At 43.1% G+C, this 24,672-nt stretch overlaps 1 protein-coding gene across 1 annotated transcript; it reads right to left on the reverse strand.

The window, feature by feature from the left end:
* Window positions 1–3,530: 3,530 nt before the first annotated feature.
* On the reverse strand, window positions 3,531–17,352 carry KCNK16 (potassium two pore domain channel subfamily K member 16). The gene is made up of 5 exons (XM_074988559.1): window positions 17,140–17,352; window positions 11,888–12,002; window positions 11,096–11,262; window positions 7,628–7,793; window positions 3,531–4,491 (listed from the first exon to the last, which is right to left on the reverse strand). The coding sequence occupies exons 1-5, from the start codon at window positions 17,350–17,352 to the stop codon at window positions 4,274–4,276; spliced, it is 879 nt and encodes a 292-aa protein (XP_074844660.1). The 3' UTR covers window positions 3,531–4,273.
* Between the last annotated feature and the right edge of the window lie 7,320 nt (window positions 17,353–24,672).

Below are 24,672 nucleotides of genomic sequence, written 5' to 3' on the forward strand. Positions count from 1 at the left end.
TCCAAAAGCTCCTCTGGAGGCTAGTTAAAAATACTGATAAATCATAAACCAATTAGCAAATTAAAATGAAATTCCTTCTGTGCACAAAGTTTGGTATTTTCAACCTTCTTCCATTCAGGATGCAAAAAACACATCGAGTTTCCTAACATCCCACAAGCCACAACATTAAGAGATTGGGGCTCTGGCAAAAAATCTCAGGTGTTCATTGGTGCTGGCAGGAAGTGCTGATGGGATGGTGCAGAGGTTGCCAGTTTGGGGGAAGATTCTTGGGATGGGTGGGCTGATGGGCTTGCTAGTTAGAAGGCTGGTGCCATCTTGGTGGCCTCACTGGGGGGAGGGAGTGGCTGTTGCTGACCATTCCCTGCTCATGTATCCACAGTGTTCAGCTCTCTGGGGCAGCCCTGTTTATACGTAGTGTAATACCAGCTCCAGAATTTCAGGAGCACTGCTTCCCCTGCCCCAGGGCTGAGCCTTTCCAGGGGTTGCACTGCTGGGAAAGGAATCGGGAAGCAGGCCTGCTGACAGGGTGGGCAAAGGGGGCAGTTGCCCCAGGTCCCCACCTCTGAAGGGGGTCTGGAACTCCTGCTGCTGCCACTGCTGCTGCTTCAGTAGCGGCAGCAGCCAGAGCTTCAGGCCCCTTTGAAGTGCTGTGGCACGGCTCGATGCTGCTGTGGAGAGCCCAGCACTGGGATCACAGTGGCACTAAGGGTGAATTCCCTTGGCCCCACCACTTCTGGGATGCAGAGCTTTGCCCTAGAGCCCGCGGTGGCTGTCAGCCCCACTGTAGGGAACGGCAGATGGATTCTTTTCCTGCTGTCCCCAGCTCCTAGTGACCATACCATTATTATCCTTGGCCTGGCTCTCTATAGTATTCTTAAGCTGTAGATCTCCGTGCTTCTACCATTGTATTTTCTTCAGCTAGTAGGTTGTACCCTAGCGCTCATCCCTTCTGACCTTGCCCAAGCTTCATATTGCATCCAAGCATTGCACTATTATTCACACATTTAAAAAGTATTTTGTCCCTGGTTTAAATGACAGTCACAATGTAACCTGAACAGGAGAGCTTTTATGATATCTCTGTGATCTCTATACTCTTGTCCAGAGCTTAAGAAATTCACTGGACTCTGGTGAACAGGAATCTTCTCCCCCTTGTGGGCATAGGAAGCCTTGAATCATCAATACCTTTGAAAACAAAAATCAGTCAAGTAGCACTTTAAAGACTAGCAAAATAGTTTATTAGGCATGGGTCTATCCCACGAAAGCTCACCTAATAAACTATTTTGCTAGTCTTTAAAGTGCTACTTGACTGCTTTTTGTTTTGATAGTGTATAGACTAGCACGGCTTCCTCTCTGTTACAATACCTTTGAAGTGTGAGCTGATACAGCTCTAATGTATCTTCCTGAGTCTGCAGACAGACAGCTGCAGAATCCCTGCAGCTACCCGGAGCTTTGTCAAAAGCAGCAGCAGCAGCAGCCCTGTGAATGCACTAAGTCTCTGGCTGCTTTCACTTTTACTATTCAAAACAAGGGCCAGCAAGGCATTTTTTGAAGAACCATTTTTTGTGTGTAGAAAAACAGGCATCAAAACCAAAATTGCTTATAAAGTACAAGTCTGTTCTTAGGAATCTCATTACTTGAAAAAACTTTGAAAAAAAAGTTTTGAAATTGTTGAAATGTTTCTTTGATGTTTTTCAGAATAAATAATCCCAGTGTCTTGGTTTGAAATGACAGTTTGATTAAAATTTTAAGCTAGTTAGACAAACAAAGAGTAATTGAAATGTGGAAAAAAGGAAACAATTTCAAAATTCATTGCAGCAAAATGTTTCTTTTGGCCCAATTTGTTTTTTCCACATCATGAACATTTTTGTCCTAAGTGGAGATGATACAGATTTTCAAATTCTTCAAAATAATTGTGAGATGGGAAAATGTTTTGCTGCCAAGCTCTATTCAAAATCATATGAGTAGTACTGGAAACTGATGACAGTCTGTCAGTGTTGCTCTGCTGCTATTTGGCAAAGCCAGGCAGGCAATGAAGCTATGCACTGCTGGGAGGACTAGGCTTAGGAAGCAGAGACTTTGATTGCAAACTGCCTGAAGGCTGGAGGAGAGACAGAGTGACAGAGCACCTCCCAACATGTAATGCATGCGGTGTATCCCTAGTCTGCACATTTGGCACATTTTGTGGTAGTCAGCACAGTGAAAGGTATTTTGTACACCTGCCTTTAGCTTATGGCACAGCAGCTGTCATTTGTATTGACTAGGTTGGGTCAGGAAGTTGTAGAAGACAGGAGAGGTGGGATGGAATTCAGATCATATGCACAAGTCAGTACGACTTTATTTGGGACCTGATCATGTCATTCATAATAACTGCAGCCCACAATGTTTCACAGAGCTGGATAATACAAGGCAGAATATAATATAAATTACAAAGACAGCCATATAAAGACAGCATCTAATGATTACATTTGAACATTTGGCCTACAAGAGGGAAAAGAGTGGATATAAGTAAGAGATTTTCAGATGAGATTTGCAAAAATATGGAGAGCAAGCTAACTCACAGAGATATGAGACAGAGGTTCCAGCTCACAGAGATACGAGACAGATGGCAGAGGCTAGAAAGCTAATGGTTCTAGTACTCATTTAGAAGATTGTGTGAAGGGGACAGAAGGGAATCAGGGTTATGTGAGTGGAGACAGTAAGAAAAATCAGTGAAGTGGGCAGTAGCAAGATGAAAAGGAAGTGTGGGATGGGTTGGTGGTGTTATGGTGCTGCTGAGCAAGACCAACAACTGGGAACCGTTCACGCTTATTTCCCAGAATTTCAGACTCAAGGACCCAGTCTGGAGACTCCAGTTTCTAACCATCAGTGGGGAAAACAGGTACCAGGCAAGATGCAAGGTCAAGCCTTGATGTGAATCTTCTCTGAAAACAGAATCCGTCAGAGCAGATGTGTGGGATGAGTTACACATCTTGTGCACTTCTTCTCCAGCAGTACAACTTGCTGCAGATTTCATTGAAATCTTTCCCACAGTGAAATATCAAATTGCTAGTTGAGAGACTGTGGTATGATGAACTGTGATGAATAAATCACGGGCCACTGCTGGTTAAGTCTGTCAGTCAGATTACATTTTGAGCACATTGTACAGGAAGATTCCATTTATAAAATGTTATAAGGGTTAATAAGTTAATATATATTATTATTATTAGCATGTCACAGACAGTAATATCATATGTCATAAAGGTTACAAGCATATCTGTAGAAGATGTTGTTGCTTATCATTTTATAAAGTTTGTTGTACATGTGACCCATATTTCCACATTTCTGTGACAGGATTGTTCTAGGCATGTGTGGCTTTTGTTTCACTTTTCCACCTTCTTGACTGATGTACGAGCTGTTACTCTTGGTAGATAGCAAGTGTGAGAAAATCTGATTCCCTGTTCTCACCAACTAATGCTATGCATGTAACAGTGAGCAGAATTTAGAATGGGAGAAGTCTGCCAGCTTTGCTTTAGGACTGAATGGACAGTACTGACTTCACATACTCCATGAGAACATCTAAATGAATGGGCCCAAAGCAGATACCACACGCTAGCAAAGGATTTCTGAATTGTCAGGAAAGAAGGAAGTCTGCTTGTTTCAGCAGTCGCTGGTCAATGGACTGGTGTTGTTAAGAGACTTGGGAAATGGGCTGAGATCAGAATTTGGTATCAGATATCTGTTTATTTCAGATGTTCTTACAATGCAGACAGCTCTGGAAGGGATATAATGTTGCTGAACCATTTTAGTGAAAGCTTTTCAACCCTGCTGGAGGACAACAGAAACACAATGCCCAAACATAGAGGACAAAGCCTGCCAAGAGGCTTCAGAAAAAACTTCATTTACCAAATGTGGTTAAACAGGTGGCCACCACTGCTGATGTTTCTCTCACTCTGTCTGTTTGGAAGTGAAGGGTGATTTCTACCCAAAGTTTTCAGCTTAGCTCCCTTAATATGAAGTATTCCCACCCTAGCTGCAAGGCAGTCACCGTGGATTTCTGAAAGCCAGAGATCAACAGAATTCATTTCCAGGAGATAAAGATGAAATCAGAGGAATGATAATTATTTGGCTGCCACCTTTACACTATGAAGGGCTTTCCTTTTTTCTGAAAATATCTTCTCCTTTGGAGATGGTCTGCAATTTGTGGTATAGATCCAGCAATCTCTTACCCAGAAAGCTTGCTTGGTGGGAATGAGGTAGGAGCAGGGGAGCCTTGTTCTTTCCATAGTGCTCTCTCTCAGCTAGGTATGTGGATTCTGGGTTGATCAGGGTCATCCTCCATCTTGGTAATGGCTTCTTCTGTGGTGCCAGGCTTGTGCCACTTCAGCTGAAGGAATTTTTCCATCAGGTCAGCTCCCAGGTTAAAGACCAGAGCAAGCCAGGCCAACCCAAAAACAATCCAAATTGCTGCCAGGCTCCTGTACATCGAGATGTAGTGCTTGTTAGGATCTGTGCCTGAAAAAAAACATGAAACGTCACATATTAGATTGCAGCCCTGAGACTGGAAAACAACAGGCCAACAGCAAGCAAGACACAATCTCCTGCAAAGAATGCCTGGTTTGCTAGGAGATCATGTGAGCTACACACATTCCACATATGAAACATATCCTAGAATGATTCATTTATTTTCTTGCTCTGGCCAACACTACACTAGAAATTAGGTTGGCATAACTGTGTTGCTATGAAAAAATCCACACCTCCTGAGCTGCATAGCTAAGCCAACCTCAGTCACCATATAGACAGAAGAAGAATTCTTCCATGGACCTAGCTGCCACCTCCTGGGGAGGTGGATTACTTATGCTGATGGAAGAATATCTCCTATAGATAGCATCTACATTGAACCACTACAACAGTGTAACTTAAATCACTGTCTGAGGTTGGTGTAGAGTAGAGTAGGTGGGAAAAAAATCTCAAGGTCTCATTTCCACACAGAACTGCAGCCTGGGAACTTGCTGCTTTATTTAAGTGCATCACAACAAAGTGAGGAGGAAATTCCTACTGAACAAGAAGAAGTAAGAGTGGCACAGAGCATGGTTCCATCCTCAAATATTCTGCATAACCCAGGTAACCATATCATGACAGCTGTATTATGCCTGCTAAACAGCTAGAAAGCAGCACAAGCAACTGATGTGACTAATTCATTTCCCTTATAGTCTCTCCATGCTTTCAAGTTGTGAACTTTCATCAAATTTCAGTTAACACATGGGCTACGGGTACGCTAGCAAGTTTTGCTGGCAAACCCCCAGTTTTGTCAACAAAACAAGTGGAGTGTCCACACACAAAATGGGATTTGTCAACAGTATCTTGACAGAAGTTGGCACATTCACTGACACCCTTCGGCATCTCCCAGATGAGGAAGAAAAAAGCGGTGTGGAAGCTTGGGGGGCAGGGAAGGAGCCTTCTCTCAACAGGACATGGGGAGCCCTGTCTGCTATGCTTTCAGGTGCCTGTTTTGTCAAGAGAGTGGCTGGGCAGTCTGGTCGTTCTGTTAACAGAGCGGAGCTTTCCTTTGATTGGCTTTTATGTGTGGGTGCACTGTGTCGACAGGAGTTTTTTCAGGAAATCCCTTCCGACAGTGACTTCTGTCAGCAGATTGCTGTAGTGTAACCATGTAGCTATGGTGTTTAATCTTAACCAGGGTTACATAAAAGGATTCACTCCAGCCCACATTAATGGGAAATGTCGATGTTATAATCATATGAGAAAGGCATGTTTTAGTCTACAACTTGTTAGAACATTATTTTAGCCACAAGCAAGGGTCATTACACTCAGGGTTATTTCTGTAATATGCACAATGCCTGAGCTCTGAACAGAGAGGATCAGGTGGAATTTGCTAAATACATTACTAATGCCATTTTGCATAATGTGTGTATGGGGGGGCTGAGGGGAGTCACTAATGCCCATACAGCAGTTTTTGAGAATGAATGGTCAGTGCACCAACTAAGCAGTGCAGTCAGTACCCCCATCAGCAACTTAGCTTAGACTCAGAGGGCCAAATGTATCACTGATCACAGTGTCACAGTAAGACATTCCGCCAGTGAGGCACTCTCAATGCTCAAACAAAATGGATAAATCCCAGAGAAGGTGACAGAACCTATTGTTCCTTCTACTCATATGGATATTCTATGCTTTGTTAAGTATAGTGTGTAAGGGAGAGGGTTCAGAAAAAGCATACTAAGCTAGGGGGACAGATAGATATGTTGAAGGGTAGGGTTGAGGTCCAGAGTGACCTAGATAAATTGGAGGATTGGGCCAAAAGAAATCTGATGGAGGTTCAACAAGGACAAGTGCAGAGTCCTGCACTTGGGATGAAAGAATTCCAAGAATTGTTATAGACTCGGTGCTGAGTGGCTAGCAACGCAGCAGAAAAAGGATCTGGGGATTATGGTGGATGAGAGGCTGGATATGAGTCAACAATGTGACCTTGTAGCCAAGCAGGCTAATGGCATGCTGGGGTGAATTAGGAAGAATATTTCCAGCAGATCTAGAGAAGTTTTTGTTCCCCTCTATATGGCACTAGCAAGGCTTCATCTGGAGTATCACATCCAGTGCTGGGCCCCCCAGTATAGAAAGGATGTGGATGCACTGAAGTGGGCCCAGCAGAGGGCAATGAAAATGATTAGGGGGCTGTAGCACATGACCTATGAGGAGAGGCTGAGGGATTTGGGCTTATTTAATTTGCAAAAGGGAAGAGTGGGTGGCAATTTGATAGCAGCCTTCAGCTTCTTGAAGGGGGGTTCTAAAGAGGATGGAGAGGCTGTTCTCAGTAGTGACAGGTGGCAGAACAAGGAGCAATAGTTTCAAGTTACAGAGGGAGAGGTGTAGGTTGGATATTGGGAAAATCCATTTTACTGGGAGAGTGATGAAGTACTGGAATGCTTTCCCTAGAGAGGTGGTAGACTCTCCATCCCTAGAGGTTTGTAAGTCCCAGCTTGATAAAGTCCTGGATGGGATGGTTTAGTTGAGGTTGACCCTGCTTCAGGCAGGGGGCTGAACTAGATGACCTCCGAAGGTTCCTTCCAGCCCTAGGAGTCTATGATTCTGTGAAAAGCCTCCTATCTGACAGTGACCCTAATGCTGCCATTTGATACATCGTCTTACAAGGACCTCTGCTTGCTTCTAGTATTCAGCCTGTAATTACTACTCCCATCAGTTCAGTATTAGACATGGCCTGATTCCTAAGAAATATTTCTAAGCGTTTCTAAGCATTTCAGACGTGAGTGACACTAATTGGTTCTGGATGGCTGAGAGGATTACTAATGGGCTATAGAGGCTCTCACCTCTATGTCTGTTGCTCACTCTAAACCAGGCTGGGAACAGTTGCCATCTCATCAGTGTTCAGTGAGCTGAAATGAATTTGGGAGTCTTAGTTTAGTTATAAATGGAGAAGTTTTCATATACCTCACCGCAACTGGTGAAAACTTAGTCATCTTGTTGGCAGTCTCAGTAGAAATATAGGGTCAGATTCTGAGCACATGAATGCCATACTTGCACTAGTGTAACTCAAGAACTTCTGTAGAGTTATTCCCAGTTGACAATGGTCTAAGAACACAGGCCTATAAAGTTCATCCAACCCCAACCTCTTCATTACCTACTACATAGTCTCCAAATCCAATGGTGCTGAGGGTGATGAATGTGAAGTAGAAGCCTTCTCCGTAACTCCACCCTTCAACATAACTGAAGATCATCGGTGGGAACACTAGAAAGAGCAAGGTCCCAGCAGTCAGAAAGAGGACCAATGACAGTGTCTGCACCACCTGTAGAAGAAGAGGAAAATGGCATCTCAGTATATTTGATGGTTTTAGTTAAAGGTCCAGCTCCTGAAGTCATGTGAAAATCTCAGCTTCATTTAAAAACAAAAAATAATTTCTAGTTCTGTTTATTGTAGACAGATGTTTGAAAATGTACTCTGAGCTCATCCCAAAGGCTCAGAAACTAGAAGGCAAATAAAAACGAACCCATAATATACTATTTTCTTGAACTTTTGCAATTTTTGACATCGGCTCATGAATTTTAGAAAACTTAATGCTAGAAATACTGATGATGAATTTACTGCTAGAAGTACTTCTGTATCTCATAGCAAGAGAATATAACCAGGACAGACTGGAGTTCATAGAAGGGGATGAGTACTAGGTTCTGTGGGTACTGTATCTCCTACAATCCAGCAACAATAAACAAAATCCATCATCCAGTCAATGGCAGACAATGTTGTCTTAATAAGTTCTGTTTTCTAGAAGTTATAACTCTGTTTACAATAGCTTAGCCCCAAATTGTTTTGGATTAATTTAGCTGAAATCAGTTTGCCTGCTTCTTTTTGGTTTAAATGTAGACAAGTACAGAGCAGCCAGCATCAGGTCAATTTGTAGTCCTCTTAATATCAACACCTGCTTTCTGGGTAAAATCGATAGTGTCTGTTTAAATTACTCCTGCAAAATATGGGGCTGCACTCGTTACACATGCAAACGACTAAGATATGGGTAACTGATAGAAGAATAATGTGGTTTGACAATGGGTCTGGGTGTCAAGTTCTCTTGAATTCTAATGTTGACTCTGTCTCCATTTGGGCATGTAACTTAAGTCCTGATACGGGTCAGTTGAAGAGAACTGAAAGACTCCCATTGATGCCAATCACCTTAGAACCAATGCATGACTTATTCTTTGTGTCAGTTTACCTTGAATGGATTCACAGTCATGACTACTGAATTAGCAGGTCTGAAAGAGTGGGCTTTATTGTCTCTACCTCAGTTTTCCCCTTTTGTAAAATCTATCTCCCAGGATGTTCTGAGGATTAATACCATAATGTCAACAAACAGTTCTGAACAGAGACAGAGCTAAGTATTACTATTCTTTATGCATTTTTAAAAATGTTCGTGCAGGAGTCTGGGATGTCAGAACTTTATCACACAAACCAGTGGGGAGAGAAGGGGAAAGAGGGCGAATGTGGCTAGCAAGGAATGGCTAGAAAATATAAAATATAATCAATTTCCTAATGCTAATTTGAAAAGTTGTTTGAGCAGAGCTAACCTATTTTCCTGGATTGTGACCAGTGTTCCCTCTTTTTCCATCCATGGGTAGAATATTTTGTTTTCTGTGCACCAAGTCACGCGTGGCTTTTGTTACCCAAGTTTTCTGCTCACAGGGTACAATGACTGTGATTTTCTGAAGCAAATGAGTTGTTAAAGCAGGTCCTAGAGATGAGTGGCCCAGACAGACAGACAGACCTAGAGTCAACTTTGAGAAAAGAAGGATTTGCCAAAAGCTTTGAATAGGCCGTAGATTTCCCAAAGGGGCATTCATTCATAGTAGGGTATTGAAGAGTCTTAGCTAAAAAATTATTACATACCTCTCATAACTGTTATTCTTCAGGAGGTGTTGCCATGTCCATTCTGCTAGGTATGTGTGTGCACTGTGTGCATGATTGTTAGAGATTTTTCCCCTAGAAGTACCCATGGGGCTGAGGGGTGGAGCCCCATGGAGTGATGCCCGTATGCCGGTGAATATATGCAACAGCTGGCCCTCCCCCTGCTCAGTTTCTTCCAGCTGGCAATTCCGAAAGGGGGGAGGCGGGTGGGGTTCAGAATGGACATGAGCAACACCTCTCAAAGAACAACCGTTATGAGAGGTAAGTATTTGGTTTTTTTTCCCTTCAAGTGATTGCTCATGTCCAGTCTGACAGGTGACTTCCAAGCAGTGATCCCAATAGAGGGGTCAGAATTCAAGAGGTCACTGACTGCAGGACTGCTCTACTGAATGCTGCATCTTCTCTAGACAGAGGTGTGATAGTGTAGTGAGCAGTGAAGGTGTGCACTGAGGACCACATTGTCACCCTGGAGATAACCTGCACCAAGACCTTCAATAAAGGCTGATGATGATGCTTGTGCCCCCATGGACTGTGCCATCAACAGACGGGCGGGGGGGAACGTTCACTAGCTCATAATATGTCCATATATACAATATGATTCATGACTGGGAAGAAACAGGCTGTCCCTTAACCCATTCAGTGACAGCCATAAAAAGTTGTGACTTATGAAAGAATTTCATGTGAAGCTAATGCGCTTCTAACATCCAACGAGTGAAGTGGTCCAACGACTGCACACAGCATGCACACACTCCTACTGGAATGGACATGAGCAATCTCGTGAAGAAGAATCGTTCTTTTCAGGTTTCAGGGGCCAGTCACTGAACCTTTATGCAGAAATAGATTTTATCCATTTTACCTTGTTTTTCAAAATTTGGGATGACTCAGACAACACGAGCTACTGATGGATCTTACCCATGGTAAGCTCATTCCGAAAGAGACTAACAGAGTGAAACAAATTAAGTGTGGAGGCGCTGGGCCGACTGGTGAAGGGATATCAGATTAGAACAGACCAGTAACAAATGAACCTCCTGGCATACAGTAGAATCTTAGAGTTAAGAACACCAGAATTATGAACTGATTGGTCAACCACCCACCTCATTTGAAACCAGAAATATGCAGTCAGGCAGCAGCAGCAGTAGAGAGAGAGAGAGAGAACGAGCATATACAGTGCCACACTGTGTTAAATGTAAACTACTAAAAAAGGGAAAACAGCATTTTTTCCTGCATAGTAAAATTTCAAAGATGTATTGAGTGAATTGTCAGTTGTATACTTTTAAAAGAGAACCATTCAAAGTTAAGAAAATTTCAGAGCTAAGAACAACCTCCATTCCCGAGGTGTTCCTAACTCTGTGTTTAAAACTAGTAAAGTCCTGATTCAGTACAGCACTTAGGTACATGCTGTAGTACGTCAAAGCCACTGGGAATGGGCCCATGCTCAAAGTTAAGACCATGTTAACAGGTTTTGGCAAATCAGGGCTGTATCACAGGCAAAGACCATTTTCTTCAGATGAGCAAAGTACTTCCAAATCATCATCCATAAATGCAACATGTCACTTTCCTGCTACACAGAGGACTTGTGATTATTATGTCCCAGGAGATATACACAAATAAGCAGCAGTGTAGCCTACGGTGCCACCTGTCTGAGAAAGCCAAGTAGCTTTAAAACAGAAGAGGACCCATGATAAATGGACACTATACCCGTGCACGGCCTGGCTTGTGCACCCATCTCTCGAGAGTGATCAGGTGTGCGTTGAGTCCTTTCCCCAGCTGATTGAGAAAGGCCAGGTTAAGCGGTACCCCAAACAAGGCATAAAACACACAGAACACCTGTCCAGCCACTGTACTGGGGGCCAAGTTACCGTAACCTGCAGTGAAAGAGACAAAAAAAGGAACAATTACATTAAAAGGCAATTCAGTCAGTCTATTGGCCATTGGAGAGCCTCCAAAGGTTTGGAAACTCATTTTAGTTCAGTTCCATTAAGGCCCAGGGGTCTGGATGCTTCTCCACACCTTTCCAAACAGAATTCAGGCTGAAGAAAACGTCACAGCTGTTCACTGGGCCCCAAATCATCATCACTATCCAAAGAACACTCTGACTATTTAAAGATGCTTTTATCCTTCCACATTTATCCACCCAGGTCTTCAATTTTGTGAGAAATGCAACTTAGTTTGCACAAGCAGATCTAGTACCTGTCTTACACATACAGAACACTCACCCAACCTGCATATACAAACCTTAAAAACAAAGGCTTTGGAGGTGTAAAATAGTGCCCACTTTTGAAGGTGCAATAAGCTGGGTGTGCAATATGAATGTGCAGCACTGGATAATAACTAAAAATGTGGCCTTTTAAATATGCCCCACACTGATATAGACTCTGCTGACAGGTCTAGCCTATTCAGCAGTCACTAGTGGTTCAATCTTTCACAGGACAGTTGTTGGGAGCATCTATTGATAGAGAAAGAGCTTAACAGGAAAAGGGATTACCTCACCTATAGTTGTGACAACAGTTCCCGCAAAGAAGAAGGAGTTGCTGAAGTCCCAGTTGCTGGGGTTGGTAGAGTTTCCCTCTGGGTTGACCCCTTTTTCCCATGCTTCTAGGATAACCTGAAGCAGAAGAAGAGCCCAAGACCACACAGGTGAGCAACATGTACAGGCTCATGAGAAAGAGGTTGTCAGTTAAAAGGATGGACAGGTGGTGGTGTTGGATGTTTTAATCAAACTTAGACATACAATAAACAATGGAGGCTCCAGACAGGCTAGAGTTTGACCAGAAAGACTTGATAAAAGTTTCTCAGTGGCTCACCAGAGGACTGAGGAGTAAAGCTTAGAGGATAGCAAGCATACCCAAGCAGGAACATTTCAGGAACTTATCGGAGGAGAAGGGATGAGAACTCAGGGGGCATGTAAAGTACTTGAATTAGGGAAACAATGTGATGTTATGCCACAAAAACAAAAGCTGTTCCTCTTTCTTCCTTCACTCCCAGTCCCCATCTCAACCCAAACTGATGTGTGAATTATGCATGTGTGTGTGTGAGTGGAGGGGGCGTGGAGTGGCTGGCGCACCTCTATATCGTGAGGGCAAGTTTTGTGTTTAAGCTATAGCTTCTTGGTTTCTCCAGCAATCATCTCCAGACATTTCCTTTCTCTCTGACAGTTTGGGAGTACACTAATGAGACATTCTCTGCTGCTTGAGACTCCTCTCATTTGCTGGGTGTTGCAGGGGGCCAAAGTCAATGTGGGCAAAGGGAGTGCAGCTCCCCAAATTCAGTTGTAATGTGAAATATTTTACTTGTCTGGCAAAAATCATAGAACCCTAGGGCTGGAAGAGACCTCAATAATTTATCTGGTCTATCTATCTGCGCTGCTCAAGATCAACGACACCTAGACCTTTTCCGGCAGATGTTTGTCTAACCTGTTATTAAAAACCTGTAATAATAGGGATTCTACAACCTCCCTTGGAAGCTTATACTTACAAAGGTTTCCCTAATATCTAGCCTAAATCTCCCTTGCTGCAGATTGCCCATTGCTTCTTGTCTGACTCTCACTGGACACACAGAAAAATTGATCATGGTCATCTTTATAAAAGCCCTTAACATATTTGAAGACTATTATCAGGGCCCTCCATGAACTTCCTATCTCAAGATTAATCATCACCATTTATCTAACTTTTCTCCACAGGTCAGGTTTTCTTTTATAAGTTTCGGAGGGGTAGCCATGTTGGTCTGGATCTGTAACAGCAACAAGGGGTCCTGTGGCACCTTATAGACTAACAGAAAAATTTTGAGCATGAGCTTTTGTGAGCACAGACTCACTTCATCAGATGCTGGTCTGCTGGTCAGCATCTGATGAAGTGAGTCTGTGCTCACGAAAGCTCATGCTCAAAACTTTTCTGTTAGTCTGTAAGGTGCCACAGGACCCTTCGTTGCTTTTATAAGTTTGTCACTCTCTTCTGGACTCTCCAATTTGTCCACATCTTTCCTAAAGTGTGGTGCTCAGACTTGGACACAGCACCGTAGCTGAGGGCTCACCAGTGCTGAACAGGATGAAACAGCTACCACCTGTGTCCAGCGGGGCCGACAGCCTCACCAGGAATGACTCATGCCCCAGAAGGGGTGGAGCCTCAAGCAGAAGGGGTGGCACAGGGTGCAGTTAGCCCTCAGTGCTGCCTGGACCATGGTGTGCGCCCCTCACCCCCAGCCCTCACTGCTCCCCAGAATGCACCATGCGGTGCCGCAGCAGGGATTTAAGGAGCTCAGGCCTCCAGCTGCCAACTTGCTGCAGTAGCAGTGGTGCTAGCTGGTGCTCTGGGCCCTCTTGTAACACCAGGTCTGGGCCAGTTGCCCCCTTTGCCCCTTCCCCTGTTGGCATCCCTGCCTGTGTCTTACACACAACACAACCACTGCAAAATATTATTCTTTTTTTTTCAACTGCAGCACATTTTTGGATCATATTCAATTTGTGATCCCTGGGTCCTTATACGTAATTATATGCCTTTGGGTGAATAGAGTGTTGCTTGGCTGCTGTAATATTCCCTCCATAGATCAGTGGCAGATGTTGGACTTGGGGAGGAGGAAATCTGTTTTATTTTCCTCTCAGCACTTTTGAGCACCCTCATCTTTTCAGCAAGTGAATGAATGAGACTCATTTGTACACCCAGCATCCTAGCCCTTAACCAGCAGCACGGGCTGATTCTGAGTAACACAAGATCTGCAGGGGCTGAGCGTGCTTCCCCTAAAGCCATCTCAGTTTCAGTTGGCCCAACAACCATGAGATCAGCACCAAAGATCTTTCAAAGCCCAAAGCCTTGACTACTGCTGGGGACAATAGCTTCAGAGCTTGTGATACACATTGAATGATACCATAACTTGTGGTTGCTTGGGGTTGAATGCCTTACATTATTCTTTTAGTCACCATTCCAACAGCATCTGGTAACCTGCAAAGAGTGTGATACCCACCAGTTAAGACTACTGTGCATCTGGCCATGTTCCATTCCACTCGTGCCATTCACGTTTCTCTCTTCTGGGAGTTTGGCAAATCAAATTATCCAAATTTACTGCTGCATTTTTAAGTGCAAATGAGGGAAGAAAAATGAAATCTCAGACTGCACGGAGATACGCATTTCAGCCTTTTGCCACTCAGAATGCCTATAAGAACCTCTGCTCCAAGTCCCAGCTCCAAGCTACAGCTCACCAAGAAGCAACCCTCTGTTTTTTATAGTTTCACGTGCAAATGCTCAGAGATGTGATCTCTGCTAAGCTGCATGTGACAAGTGCAGAAGGAAAATGTAATGTATCTTAAAAACTCTTTTTGAACAGTGTTCCCTGCAAGCTGTGCAGTTGTGCAGCTGCTGAGGAGAAAGTCCAGTGCCACCCAGCTGATTAGCAGAGCACTCACAGCTAGGTTAGTGTTTCTCCTCGGGTGCACATTTGCACATGCCTTGGTTCATGACAACATTTATTCTGATCATAGAGGGAAAAGATTAGGGAGAACATCTGTCTAGCCATCAACACTCTCTCTGGGCTGTCACCTCCATACCCTGACTAGCCCTGCACACCTATCATGGAGTCTGGAGGGGGAAAAGATGAGTTACATACCACTTTTTTATTCCTTCCCATTACAAAATGCACTGCATTCTTCTTAGCCCAAGCCAAGGTTTTAGCCCTCTGTGTCAGGCTTGATGTTATCTGATGACTGGCTGGAACTGTGAGCATGAGCAGAAAAGTGACTGTAAAAAATGGCTCCTCTTTTCTCAGCTGTTCTGCTTCCTGTCTGTGTCTAGAGTCAAATTGACTTCATGCTCTGACATAAAATACAATTTATACCAGAGATTGGCTCAGGTCAAAAAATTTGATGTGAATTTCCCAATGTTAGGCCATTCAAATCAGGCCCACTTCTTAGTGTATTTCCTTCTAGCCCAGCAGAGGCAACACCGCTAACAGATATGGAACAAAAGTATTGGCTCATTTGTTAATGGAATTCAAGCCAAAGGATTATTACTTGAAATAGGGTAGGAGCCAGAAGGAAGGCTAACATGACTCGCAGACTCCAGGGGTATAGTTACAGGGCTGGGATTGAGAAAGACTTACTATACAACTAAACCAAGCAAGACGGATCTGTGTCACCAACGCACACTTAGTATGGAGACGCAATAATGTCTTCATACAGCCGCTTTTCAGAGTAAAGCAACACTTTGGATTGGGTAGACAGGCATCCCTTGAGTAGTGTCTGATACCTAGTGTTTGGTACTTTGGTGCCCTCTACTGTTTCTTGACAGAACAGTATGAGAGAAGTAGCCGCCTGAGTCTGTAGCTTCAAGAACAACAAGAAGTTTTGTGGCACCTTACAGACTAACAGATATTTTGGAGCATAAGCTTTCGTGGGCAAAGATCTGCTTCATCAGATGCATCTGATGAAGCGGGTCATTGCCCACGAAAGCTTATGTTCTAAAATATCTGTTAGTTTGTAAGGTGCCACAAGACTTCTTGTTATTCTTGACAGAACAGCTAGCAGTTGAAACTTCAATAAAACCAGAGGCCTGGCAAAATTCTTCTCATTGATGCCAGTGCCTCACCTTTACTTGTAATAAAGTTCTTTTGATGTAAGGCAAGAGAATTTGGTCCCCAGAGAGCTTCCTAGGTTACTGGGACCTGAACTAACTAGCACATTAGCCCCATGGAGGTATGCCAATTGGACTCAGGACTCAGCGTCACTCCTTTGCCATCATTACCACTATCAACAAGTAATGTACTGCAGTATTACTAATCATTGCATGGCCTTAATGGATCAAGGTTCAGTCAGAATCATTCACTTCCTGCTACCTTTGTGATTTGTACTTCACAGTTCTATCAAGTCCATTAATTGTACCTGGGCTGTTTGTCGATTTGGCAATTGATCTGTGGAAATCCATCAGACCAAGAGTATAATGTAAATTTGCATCCTGTTTGGAGTAGTTCAATGGCCTTGCTGACACAGCAGCGGGACAGGTGCCTAGTCAACTGCTACAGAAATTGCAAGCATGAAGATCTTACTGATTCAAGGGATTCTTATCGCATGCTACAACCAACAAGCCCGGCTCTCAGGAACCTTAGATGGTCACTGACCATTAACCTGTTTTAAGTTTAAAACTCATTTATTCAGAATACACACTGGACCAAATGCAAGTACATGTTGGGTTGGTTTCTCTAAAGGATGAAGTAAATGAGTTTAAAACCCCACTTTACATGTTTTCACCTCTACAGACCCAGTTAAAATTAATACTGGAGGGAACAAAAAAGTGGAATTTACACATCTTTGCCTGGTACTTTGTGGATGTTTATCCACTTGAATAGCAAGCGGTGCTGCAGGACAGGGTCTAGGCAGAGCAGCGTAGAGAGGTTATAGATCTGAGCTGAGGTGCACTGACAGAACTGTCTTTCTTAATATTTTCAATAGTGTTCACCAGTGCAGTACTGGAGAGCTGAGCTAAGCACAGGTCTAGGAAAGGGGGAGCACTGAGGCAGCGCTGAGTTGCATCAGCAGAGGCATGTGTTTGGGGAGCCTCACAATGGGAAAAGCAAGAAGAGCTAAGGTGAAATGGCAGAGCGACATGGAGGGAGCTCACACAGACTCTGCCTTTCTTATGCAGCAAGTTCGTTAATTTCACAGATCTCAAATAGACCTAGGTATCTTTAGGAAGAGTGGATAAACCCACCTGACCCAAACTGAGCCTTCACCTGAGACTGGGGCAGCCTGCTCCTCTTACCTGCACAAACTGCTCCAGCGCTTGCTTATCCAAGCATGTGTAGTTCTGCAGGAACTTGAGTTTCTCTAACTGGAATCGGTCCCGAGACTGGGCCTCCGCCTGCTTCTCCAGCAGCTGGAACACCATGGCCCCCAGGAGGAGGTAAAAGAGATACACGAGCACCAGCACCAGAGTCCAATTGATCCGCCAGCCGCGCACAACAAGGTGGGACATGCTGCTGCTGTGAGGCAGCAGCTCTCTCTGCTGAGCGCTCACTGGGTTAATGTGCCATGAGGCACTCTGCCGCAGGCGCCAGGAATCACACAGTCACGGTTCCAGCTATCACTGCAGAGATTCTGTTTAAACAGTTAAACGGCATCAGGCCTATATGAGATGAAACATGTGTAAACAGTTTTCCTCTCCCTTCATCTTTTCTGCAGCCAGGGGAGAACTGGCTGGTGAGCCCTGGTTAGGTAACATGAAGATTAATCAGAGTGCCTTACCCTTCCGAAGTATCTTTTCATCCAAGAATCTCAACAGGCTTCACAACTCTTGATGAATGAAGACTCTCAAAACCCCTCTCAGGTGGCCACTGCTCTCATCATTTTCTAGTGCGGGGAACTAAAGCACAGAGTTGTTAAGTGACTTACCAAAGGACACACAGTGCATTGGTGGCAGAGTCAGGAAGAGACTCTCAGATATCTGACTTCTAGCACTTTGCTCTAACCACTAGACTTCAGTACAAGGCGGCACTATAATCTCTCTAGTTAGAGGAGACTCCCCAGAACAGAGAAGAGTATGGAACTGAATGCATTGAAAAGTCAGTAGCTGCAGGCTGCACCATGCAAACATTGTTGGCATCAATGACCACAACAGAGTGAAGGTAACAACCATCCTGTGTTAAGTTTGGTTACAAAATGCAGTGTTGAGTGAATTCACTCCCCTCGCTGCCTGGTGTGCTGGTTCCAAACTCTTTATCAGTGGACCCCACGACTGGAAAAGCTCTTAGTCTCTAGTGATGGGAAGCAAATCACTCATCTTTGCTGCTGCCGCTCTCCAGGATGCCCTTTTAATCCAAATGCATGAGGGGAAGGAGGGCTAAAGGTTAATCGTTAGCTAGAACAGTTCTATGGACTCACTCATTGGTGCCTGAATGATTTTCATGTTCTGGAAGGGAGATGGAGTTTCATATTTTACAGGAGAAAGAACCAGTGACATCTTTGACCAAAATGTGGCTGAAAGAAAACAGCACTATGGCATGGAAGCCACATCTGGTGTGTGGTTTTTATCATCAAACTTCCTCCCCGTTCAAATGCTCTGCAGAATGGTTTCTTTCCTTTGCTTAGTGTTGGAGGTTTTTTCACCAGCCTTGAAATGGTGCTTGGGGAAGGACACTAAAGGCTGCGACGGGTCATGTCCACTTCTGGGAGAACCTTCACACGCTCTATTTGAACTGCTGTGTGTCAGAGTCAAATCTTGTTGTTTCATATGTTGTCTGACTGGCAGTTTAGCCTTGAAAGCTCCTTATGAACAGAGGATTTCTTGGACTTGACTCAGGGTATAGTTGGCTGTTCTGTTATTGAAGGTTGGGGTAGGGGAGGAGAGAGCCTTCTAGATTAGTATTACGCTGGGCAAACCAGAGGTTTAGAGCTTCAATTCTCTGGCTATTCCTCAACTGAGGAGCATGAAAGAAGAGCCCAGAACAAAAATGAGATTGATATTGCCAAAAAACAAGAAACCCTCCTAAAGAAATGATGAAGCAAACTGGTCTAGAGACACTGAATGGCTCACTTGCTCCATTGCTGAGGGCAGACCTTCTGGTGGGTACAACACAGGCTAGGGCTTTATCCTTGAACCTGCAGCACAAACTGCTGTGTTTTCTGTGCTGACACAGATGAGAGGCAGAGCCCATTTGTTATGGATTGTGGGGGATGTACGTAGATGGCTTCACACCAGATTATATGAGAGTGGTTGTAAAGCACTTGCTACTGCAAATCTGCATATTCACTGTATGATGGCTGGACTTGTTCATTTTGACAGTGCAGGAGGTTGGGTTCTTTTTGAGGAGGGGTCCTTTTGTCTGGGAGCTCTTTTTCTTGGAGACTCATCAGAGCCTAAAGTTAGCAACTTTCTGGGATTACTGAAAATCCATTTATTTTGATGAACTGGGTTAAAATCCCAAAACTGAAGGAGATGTCATGGTGAAATATACTGAAGAAGTTAGTTAACTGAATGACCAATGAAACAAATGATTGGCCCACCTCAGTCCTGAAGCTTTCTGTGGTTAAAAAGAGTTCTGAAGAGACCCACGTTCCTTCCGCCCTCCTCGAAACAGGCCTCCAGTACAAGGGAGCCCAATTATCAGACTCGAAGCCTAAACAAATAAGTCCTGGGAGAGACATCTGGCGATGCTGGAATGGTGGAATGGATGAAGAATGATGATCATGAGAAGAAAGAGGTTTAGCTACTTGGAGGGAGAATCTTGGTGTATGAGGCTTTTATAAATTGAACCGCCATGTTTGTGGAGGTTTGTTCATCACCATACTTGAGACCCATGTAGTTAAAGTACCTTCTGCATGCCTCTGCGATAGACCCCATTTGGTTGGGCTAAATGAAATTGTTTCTGATGACCTTTCATGGAAGGCAACATACTCTTTAATGGCAGGAATTAACTATTACCTAAAAAGCATTTCAAAAGAGTAAGCGCCAAAAAAATCAATTAATGGAAAATAAAATATACCAAGCAGCTGTGGCAAAGTTGAAAAGAGACCTGGAACATGTGATAAGAGATGTCCTGAGGATGACTTAATAAGCACAGTTTCAGCAGGAAAAAGAAAAAAGCAAATCAATTGTGTGTGAGAGTAAATACACAGCTGGGGATGAGGTGTATTCCAGCTCAGTGAGCATGGAGATAAGTGCAAGGAGAAAACCACACATGCTCATCTAACAAAGGTATTTTCAGATGCATACACAGCTCCATGCAAGTAAAGAGAACTGTGTGTTCTGAAACTATCGCATAAAACATGAGGAAAAATGGTCACATGTGTCTGCCTTTGTCATACCCTCCCCTGGGAAAAATCACACTTCTGGCAAGGAATCTATCTGAGATCTGTTCTTGAGTAGACCACTGGAGAGCTTAATGTCGCTCGGTTTTTGTTGTTTTTGCTCTAAAATATGTAACTTTTAATATATTTCTTTTTTCCCCTTGATCATTACTATTTCTCCAACCCCCAACCATGTGTTAGCACTTGCACATTGATTTTCAGTTTCAAAATGCTTTCAAAAGATAAAATACCTTAAAAAGATAAAAATGGAGTGAGTAAACCTCTGATTTGAAACTACTCCTGAGACAGAGGCCAGGAGAACAAAGCTGTGTTTATTATTTCTTGGTTGTAGTATTGCAGCATCTAGCAGCACTGACCATGTGCCAGGATGCCACTGTGCTAGTTGTTGTGCAAACACAAGAAAAAGATGGTTGTTATTCTAGAGATTTTACAATCGCAAAGCAAACCCATTAGAACTTTCTAACTGGGGCATGAAGAGGATGCTGATTTCCTTTTCTGGAATTTTTCAATACACTTTTCTCCTAGATTTAAACTATTGTTTCTCCAGGGAAGTTCATGCAATGGAAACTGTAAAGATTTTCACTGGAAAAGTCATCTTGCCCTAAGTCTAGATTACACTAGGGCAATCAAAAACCTAACCCAAACTAGGAGGCCCTTTCACCAGCTGAGAACTTATGTTTTGCTAGGTTCAGATGAACTTCAGACCTACTACTTCAGAGTCCTACACTGAGAACTCGTGAGGTCTGAGTTTTAAATGTGGCAGAATGAGCTAACTGCTCTCTTGTCCCAAGTAAGACCAAAATGTTGTAAGGTCTCCACAGGACAGAATTCAGTAAGGGAATGTAGTAGAAAAAAGAAGATTGGAAGCCTCCTTCCGATGAGCAGATGAAGTGTAAAGTTCTAATCCTGGTCCATAATCTCACTTTTGTTCTTTGTGTTCAGAGCTGTTTTAATACATACAAGTAGCTGAACTGGGGAGAGATTAACCTATCTCTGGGCTCTTGGAAAATATACTCTCCTGGGCCTCTACACTGTAATACAAATAACAGTCAATAAATTGACAAAAAGACGGAAAACACACTTCAGTGATGTTCCATGCCATAGTAATAAATTCCCATCCCAACCTGTTCATGAATTGCTGTTGGAGAAGGAAGTGGTTTCTTCATCCACTTCCATCTGCTCTCTGGCTTTGCTGGGAATAGCAAAATGAATCTCAGTCCCGTGTTAGGACAATTTCTCCCAGCTCTTCTGCTAGCACAGATTTGTGTGCATACTGAAGTAACTTCACTCTCTTGTGTAAATGGTGTTGTGATCTTGCACAAGGAGTCACAATATGCTGGCGGTATTGGTAGACCAAATTTTGAGTGGTGATGTGACCTGGTACACCAGGTGACACAACCACTCACTCAAATCAGTGAAGTTCTTTGTGGTTGCCAGTAAATCTGTCTTGGTTAAACAAAATAAAACTAACCCCTTTCACCTCTGTGCCCCAAGCATATCCTAGTTCATCTATGCATGAATTTGGCACATGCATCAATCTGGCAGTGAGCTTGGAAAATTCTAGGGCTATACAAAAATATTTACAATAAAAATAATCCACAATAAGAGGTGAATTTGGGAGGCTTCCAACACAAATCTCACCAGAATACCTCATGCAATACCAGAGTTATGGATTCAAACCTGAACCCAACCACAAATTCCATCTTGAATCTGACCCTGAAATCCTTGCCCAAATCTAATTTGGATCAAAGTCTGAATGTCTCCTTCTTGGTTCCTTTCAATTACTATTATAATAGACCTCATTATAGTAGACCCGCAGCATCATTGACCCCAAAAGCCCCATCCTATGACTCAGAGACCCTGAAATCTTCTGCAAAGCACAGACGTTAGATGATTTCTTGATTGTGCTCTACTATACAAAGCACATTAAACTAGGTACACTAAACAAATGAAAACAATCCATTTTCTCCTATTCTGATGAGTCCATCTCTGGCATTGCTCTCAAAATACAAGTCCTAAACATGGAACAAAGGCTTTCAAAATTTAGGACAGCTGCAAAATGAAGCACACACCTAAAAAAGTAGTGAGGAAGCTTAAATTGATGTTTAATGTTAGTTTCTTTAAGGTAAATAGCACTACCCATAACTTCAGTTTCCTGATTCCATATTTCCATGCCAAAAGCAATACTGTAATGAAAAGTGGGATAACAGCAGGTTTGTGTGGGACAGCAGTAAATTTGGGTCTAAAATGAGTAATGAGGCACAGCTGACAGTTACGTGGGCTAATCCTGCGAGGCTCAAAGTTCTGATATGACTAGATACTGATGACTAGTTTTCTGGCACAAATTTCTCTGACCAGAACACTAGATGACAGTCTGCATCAGTGGGGTTTTGCTCCTGGGCAGGACTGTGCACACTGAGTTGTTGATCTGTTTCAGATTTCCTTTTCTTACTAGTTTGCTTTTTATTCTGTAAAGTTTTGTCTACAACACTAGCAAGTGTTTCTTTGTGTAGTGATACAGGTATCGCTGTACTGGCAAACCTTTCTTGGGTAGATGAAGCTTATACCAGCAAGAGTTCTTTTGCGTCTATAACTTATACTAATTCTTCCATCAAAATAAGCTATAGTGGCAAAAGCACTTTTTGTCAGCACAAATGAATCTACATTAGAGCTTGTGCTGGCATAGCTCTGTTGGTTAGGTTGGGTCTACACTTACCTTGAATATCGACGGCTGCTATGCAATTTTAGTAACGCCAATTGCGTACCAAAAATCGATTTTGCAGCTGTCACTTTTCGTCCCTGTCCTCACTGCAGAATGTTGATGGGAGCTCTCCTCCTGTTGGCATTCTTTAATCTTTGCAGCTCACAAGGAGTTCCAGAGTCAACATTGACTCCAGAAAGTGTGCAACAACACCCCAGAAGATCAAACCTAAGTGTTCAGTCTTCCATGGCAAGTGTACACCCAGACTTAGGGTGTGATTTTTTTCATACCCCCAACCAACATAGCTACCATGGGAATACTTCTATGTGTAGACAAGATTTCACAGCAGGTGTGGGGGAACCAATAGAGCATTCTTTTGAGGTGTAATAAACATGAATATCATGACCATACAGTGATTCTTCATACATGATACTGGGCTCTGGCAGCTCTCTGGCCTGGATTTCGATCTCACTTGAGACTATATATCAGGAAAGGTGAAGGGAGATGAGGATGAAAGAAGAAAGCAAAGATTTGATTATACTTTTCTCACACAATTTCCATGAACAAATACCTGCTTCCATAAGTCTCATTGTTGTTCTGTCTTGCTGACCATTTCTTTCTCACCTGATCAGGTTGTTTCAAGTCTTCACATAAACATAAACACTTAATCAAGTGTAAAGTATTTTCAATGTGAGCAAGGCCAGCATATGGCCCGAGGTGTAAGTATGCTCATTATGCATTTGTATTGAGTGAAGAGCTTCAGCCATTGAAAGACATGTCTACAGGGCCTTCTCCAATGCACTATCCCTAAGAGCAAAGAAAAGCAGAAGCAGAAATTAATAATTCTTAGTTTTAGTGAGGTGTAATTTCAAATAATTGGTAATAAGTAGTATTATAATTCTATGGGATGCTTGTCACACTGGTGAGATTCCATATCAAATATTAGAGGAAGTAAAATGGAAAGAATGGAGGAAAGACCATTTAAAATTATTTAAACCAAAACAAAAATAATTAATGTAAAATCATATTAAAATAGAAATTGGATTTTTGTAGTTCCTAATAAAATGTTGCTGTGGCCAAATTTTCAAGTATTCTGAGTATTAACATTGAAAAGAAATAAATTCTATATGATACCAAATGTGCCTCAGATAATGAGCCCAACATCCATGTTCTACAATTGAGGAGACAGTACAACTGGCATCAACAAAAGCTTAACCCTTTATCCAGCTGAAGTGCCTTCAGGTTTATACTACTTGTAATGAACATTTCTATCCAAAGATTGGTTAACTGGAAGAAGAGTAAAAGTACTCAGAAGGGGGATATTGCAATATATACTCATAATGCCATTTATTCAGTCCTCTTTGCAGGAGTTGCTTAAATCAGTGTCTGTATCATCTTTTCTTTAGAGTTTTTGCAGCTATTGTGGCCAGAAAGCAATGAAAGGGATGACCAGTGGCAAGAATTGGTGAGCACAAGGCATCCACATGGATGTCTCTGGTCTCTGTGTGGAGCCCTGGGATTTAGCACACATGGGAGCAGGCTTTGTGGCTCTTTCCATGCATGTATGGACACAGCTTGGCCCTCCCAGAAGTGACCACACTATGGGGGAGCAAGGGAAGATACAACTTCTCTTATAGTAAAAGCCATGGAAGGGGATATGAAGGTGGGAAATGTCTATGTTTTACCATAAGAGGGGATAATGTGGCCCCTGGTGTTTGACAAAAGTTCCTTGTGGGAACACCTGCATGGCAGCCAGTTCTCATGAGCAGCATGCATCATAAGCTGTGG

The sequence above is a fragment of the Carettochelys insculpta genome, chromosome 3 (assembly GCF_033958435.1).
Source record: "Carettochelys insculpta isolate YL-2023 chromosome 3, ASM3395843v1, whole genome shotgun sequence".
Taxonomy (NCBI): domain Eukaryota; kingdom Metazoa; phylum Chordata; order Testudines; family Carettochelyidae; genus Carettochelys; species Carettochelys insculpta.